We start from the raw sequence: 6000 nt of genomic DNA on the forward strand, positions 1-6000 counted from the left end.
TCCATATCACTCTCTTTTGGGAAACCACTGACATAATTCTTCAGTATAACTTGCTTATTGCTCACTTCTTCCTCTGCCATTTTCTGAAATCCTCTCCCCAGAAAGAAAACAACCCTTTTCTTCTCTGAAATAAATATTGGTAGGTTTCTTATCTCTTTGGAAATGGAGACTGAAATCTGCAATGGGCCGGAATTAAAAGCGGATACTTGTTTTTGCTTTGTTGTTTAACTTGTAGGTTTGATTATTTGGCATTTTGTTTTTTTAAATCATAAATGGTAAAGCCGGCATTGATATCTTGTACTTTAGCTAAAAGGACGGTTCCCTATGAAACTTTGGTAGGTCAGGTAAAATTGGATTATTGGCCAGCTGATTTTGCAATATGATGCAGAGGTGCAAAAGAGATGAATTACCAAATAGGAGTGGAAAGAAGAAGTTTTGCATGACTTTCAGTTTCTGAAGCTTGGATTGTGGGCTATTTCTGAAGTTTTACAGTGATCTATTGACAGGGCCATTAGCTTAATAATCAAAGCAATGGACATAGAGGGAATGACATTAGGCTGCTATGATCACTCTATTGTACATGGATCTAACGCATTTAGTATAGCATTAAAATATATTTGTATGTCAAAAATTTGAACACGTACAACAATCGGACAAAATCATACAAAACACGATCTTGGGTCAGCGGGTTTTGAGAACGGTTCGATCGATCCAACCAATTGACCCTGATCCAATATTTTAGACGAATCCCTATTCGGTTTGAAATTAACTACATTGATTTTTTTTTTCACACAAGGACGGAAACAAAGTGGAACAGGGTGGAGTCACCTGCCCCCCTCTCCCAAGTCCTTGGAATTTTGAGAGTTTTTTTTTAAAAAATGATTTCTTCTATGAATTAAACTTTTTGGCCCCGCAAAAATCTTCAAAAAACTTTCGTCTTAAACTTCAAAGTTCTCATGTGCATGAAATTGAAAGGTGCCCCTCTCAAAGCAAAATTTTCAATTCCATCCCTGGTTGTATGTGATTTTCTTTTTTAAGTTTTTGTTTATCTACTGTGTATATCATATCATGGTAGACAAAAATAAGAAAAAGATAGGGGAAAACAATAATCAAAAGAAAGGGAAACATGACCAAGATATAATATGTAACATTCAAGAAACACCAATGTGGGATACAAATTCAAGAAGCACTAATATAGGATACAAAATAAGGAAAAGGAAATGAGAAAGTACTATTAAAGAAGTAAGAAACGAAAAGCAAAGAATCCCAAGAAGAGAACTGAGGCAGATAGGAGCACCAACACTTGCACCAGGCATCCAACTGACCGGCATCAAGAGAGGTCCAAGAGACAAAATACAACAATCTTATCGTCTTGGAGATGTGCTGTCTGGTCTTTCTGGTGCTGGAAAAGAAAGTTTCAGTGTTTGTTATAGATTTTAGAAAGTAACAAAATCATCCAAGAACAGATAATTTACAAACATAATGCACTCGAGAATTAGGTTCTTCTGGAGAAATCAAGCTTTGTAAGGTTCAGTTCAGAGCACATGGCAAAAGTTGCTCAGGTAATTGCTAATTATATATGTTAATTAACATGGATCCATATGAGGAAAAGCAGTAGCCAATCCTACCATACATGTCAGTTCCTATACTTTGAACTTCTAGATTAACTTGTGCACATCGTCTAATCATGCAGAAAACAAGAAGAGATAAAGTTGATATGGTTCATTGACAGATGCGCAAAAGAAGAGGTAGGTACGGAGAACTAATAAAGCAAGAAATTGTAAATGAAGCCCTCACATATATGAATCTCAAGGTTGGCACATCTTTGCCTTGAAATAGTCTGTCATGGATTTATTCAATATTATATCTTATTGTATGGCTTTACTTCTTTCTAGAGCAGGGACATGTAATGAACCAGTATGTGGTATATCATAATGGAAAATACAGCATTAGATGTGATACTAAGTTTGTGATGAAGGGGTGGATAGTATTCAATCTGAACCAACTAGAATATGCGGTTTAATGCAATGCATTATTTATACATTAGTTGTAAATTCTACATTTCATCTTGTTAAAAGCAGTCTATAGCAGAGTGGAGATTAAGGAAATCACTTTTAGAAGAGCTTTGAGTAGCCATGGATATCGTCCGAAGACTTTCAGCAATTCAGCAAGAAACGCAAAAGGGAGACTTGTATCTAGGAAAATTTCATGGGCATTGAACTGAAACTTACGTGCATGTAGTTGCTGTATTAAGCAAAGTAAGATGAGGCGATGCATTGCACATGTTCATGGCAGCAGCTGAATTTCTGGAATATGAGCAATCTTGTACCATTCTTGGCCGATCTCTTTCTTGCATCTGTCCTTGAGAAGTGGACATTTTTTAATTGTCAATTTCCTGAATTTGTTGAGGCGACGCATTGCCTCAGCAGAAGGCAAATACAACAGATTTTGGCAGTCTGCAATGTCCAGTTCTTCGAGTGAATGGATGCTACCCAAGAACTCTGGCAGAGCCACAATCCCGTCAAAATGTAGTATCTGTAAAAAGACCAAGTTGGAGAGATGCCGAATCTGCTCCGGCAGAGATGTGACTGCTTGCCAACCCCATAATCCAAGATACAGCAACGAGGCAAAAGGATGTTGGAATTCTTTGTTCTCATTATCGGTAATAGTAACTCTACAAGGATTAATGGTGTAGCTGGGCCAGGGGAAATAATCAAGATCATGAGAGAAACCACCTATCATCAATCCTTGTAGTTGAATCATCCTCGACAGAGGATGCAAATCCTCTGGTTGAATAGCAGGGCACCCCAAAAATACAAATCTTCTGATTGATGTACAGACTTCCATTCCACTTGGTAGTGAGCGCAAGTTGTTGCAGAACGCAAGAGTCAGCCGAACTAGAGATCGTAGGGAATGAATATCTGGAATGGAAACAAGATTGGGGCAATACATTACTGTTAGAATCTCAAGAGATGCCAATCCTCCCACGTCCTTTGGTAGATGACTTAAACGAAGGCATCCCGAAATACATAGTTCTTTAATGCATATAAGGTTCTGCCAAACACCATCTGGTAGGCTTACCAATTTGGGACAGAGCTCGACTTTTAAAATCTCCAAAGAAGGGAATATCTTGACTACTGAATGTGATGAATCGTGGCACATCAAACCTGACCACTCTATCAAATCAGGCATATACTCCAGAATTAGTTCTTTTAGTGCCGGAAATGAAACCACAGCATCCCCTGCTAGGCCACTTGGATTGCTACTACTTGCATCATCAACATTTTTCCAACCGAAGAAATCAGTGCCGATGCAATTTAAACTTTTCATTCCAATTATGTTGACAATATTGAGGTGAGGGAGATGCCCAAGTGGTGGAATTTCCTGACACTTGTTGAAGTTCCTCAGCACGATCTTCTCAAGATTACGAAAGACCAAAGGATGGCTTGTGGTCAGCATCCACGATGGAAGGCTTCGGCCCATAAAGTTTTCCATTGTGAAACCTTTCAAATTTGGGTGAGGTTCAAGACCTTTCAAGACATCCTCATCAGTGGATTCGTCTCTGGTCCTAGTATCCCAGTGAAGTTCCAAACTATCAAGGTTTATCTTTGTGGATATTTTTGCTTTGATTGCTTCCTCTTCGTTGCTAACATTCTGGAGATCAAAGATCTTGAGGTCGCCCCTGAGATTGGGCAAACGCCCCAACTGATCAATTTGGCATCCCTTATCTTGACTTACATAGAAGAAAGGCAACGTCTGAAGAGAACTCAATTGCCCTATATCAGGAAGCAAACACGGCTTGCCATTGATGATTCCATCTTCTCCAATGCACAAATGTCTCAGGTTAGCCAAATTTCCAAAATTTTTGGGAAGCTGTTGCAGATTACTGAGTTTCATTGTTTGCAAATTGTACATCCTGGAGATGTCAAGATATCTTAAAAGCTTCAACTTTCCAATCATGGTTGGCAATTCCTTAACATCTTCATCATCAACACGTAAGACTCGAAGGCTTTTATGATTACGAACAATCGGCAAATGATGTGCAAGGCCATCTTTCAAAATCAAAGTTCGCGGCTTTAAAAGACTTTCCCTACCGGTTCTAAGTTCAGCCGAGGGAACCAAGAAAATGGACTCTTTAGCTGCTTCTTCAACAAAGTCAAACACAAGATCGTGAATAGTGAATTTTATAGCTCTTCCAAACCCATCCTCCTCGGAAACTTGCAACAAAGAAGTCCGGAACAAAATACTCATGTAGTTACTTCCAACATCCTCCATTTCCAGGTCACTTCCCTTGGAAGGATTAAGCAATCCCTGTGCCATCCAAAGTTGTATCATGCTTTCCACTGTTGCAACGCCACCCTTTCCCACTATAGTACAATATAAAAGACATTGTTTCAACGACAATGAAGGCAAATGATCGTAGCTTAACTTTATAGCGGATATGACTCTTCTTCCAGCTTCTTCCATTGCAGCCATTGTTTTATTATTTTCTATTTTTGACCACTCACGTTCATCCTTTTTGTACCACAACAAACCTCCTATTGCCGCTACTGCCAATGGCACACCACCGCACTTAGCAACAATTTTTCTTCCTATATTTATCAATTCAGGAGTCTTTACTGCTGCGCAACCGTGACCAAATGCTATTTTCTCAAACAATTCCCAGCTATCACCATCAGAAAGTGTTCCCAATGGACAAAGAAAAGATGGTTGCATGATTGAAACAACTGTCTCGTTTCTAGTTGTCACGATTATCCTACTTTCGTCCGATGCACCTATCCCTCGCAGACACTTCCTCATTCCATCCCATTTCTTTGCAACTTCATCCCAAACATCATCCAGTACAAGCAAGAATCTTTTAGTTTTAAGTACCTCGTTAAGCTTTCTTACAATTGCCTCTACAACTGTCAGATTAGAGTTGGTTCCTGTAAGAGACTCTACCATGTTATTTAAGAGTCTTTCAACATTGAAATCTTCTGACACGTGGATCCACAATTTATGATCAAAATGCCTCAGCACCTTTTCATTTTTGTAGACTAGCTGAGCAATCGTTGTCTTGCCCAAACCAGCCATCCCAACTATACCAATAACTGATAAGTTATTACCATCCTTCTCTGAAGAAGTTAACAAGTTTACAACCTCGTTCACTTCCTCACTCCTTCCCACAATACTGGAATCATCAACAAAAGGATATGCAGTACTAGATCGATCACTTCTGGGATTGTTAGACATGTTACCTATCTCAACAGACCTAAGCCCAATCCTTTCCGCTTCCTGATAAACTTTCTCTATCCTCAAGTTCATGTTCTTAATCTTGTGAGCAAATTTGAAACGAAATGCGAGGGGACATGAACAAGAAAAGAAGCTACGAACCTGGTCTTGCTTGCGCTTCTTCAACTTGTTGCGAAGAACTTCATATGCAAACTCGTCCAGCAAGTACTCAGCCTCGGACGACACATCCTGGAGCCTTCTAAGCCAAAGATCAACGGCGTTGCTACTGTTATGTTTGCATTCAGCATCAACCAGCAAAGCTTGAATCATCTCCAGATTTCCAGCTAAACTGTCAAGATCTTCCTTGACACCCCACACTTTACTGATCTCTTCCGCCGCAAGTGAAATTAACTTATTCAAAACTCCCTCTATAACAATATTAAGCAAAACATCAGCCATCTCACTTTTGTATTCCTACAAGAGGAAGAATTGCTCGCTAATCTGTGTGATATTAGCAAAGAACATAGAAGTCAATAGCCTTTTGAGGAGGGGGACTGAAAGAAGTAAATGAAATGGGGACAGAGTGTTATTATAAGTTCCTCCAACATTTGTCGCTTAACCATGTGAAAAATAGGAAGTAAAGAAGGGGAAGAGATGAACGAAAAGACGTGCAAAAGGAAGAAGTAAGGAATGAAAGAAAGTTAAAGAATAGAATGGAACACGGTAGCATCCAAGCAAAGGATGAAGTTGAAGGCAATCACACGCAAGGTATTATGGGCTATATTCAGC

The 6000-nt window shown here is 39.3% G+C and overlaps 1 protein-coding gene across 1 annotated transcript; it reads right to left on the reverse strand.

The window, feature by feature from the left end:
• Positions 1–2262: 2262 nt before the first annotated feature.
• LOC113737107 (disease resistance protein RGA2-like) lies at positions 2263–5760 on the reverse strand. Its single transcript, XM_027264364.2, has one exon. It carries the CDS (start codon positions 5668–5670, stop codon positions 2287–2289), a length of 3384 nt encoding a protein of 1127 aa, XP_027120165.1. The 5' UTR covers positions 5671–5760; the 3' UTR covers positions 2263–2286.
• Positions 5761–6000: the final 240 nt, after the last annotated feature.

This window comes from Coffea arabica, chromosome 3e (assembly GCF_036785885.1).
Source record: "Coffea arabica cultivar ET-39 chromosome 3e, Coffea Arabica ET-39 HiFi, whole genome shotgun sequence".
NCBI classification, from domain to species: Eukaryota; Viridiplantae; Streptophyta; class Magnoliopsida; order Gentianales; family Rubiaceae; genus Coffea; species Coffea arabica.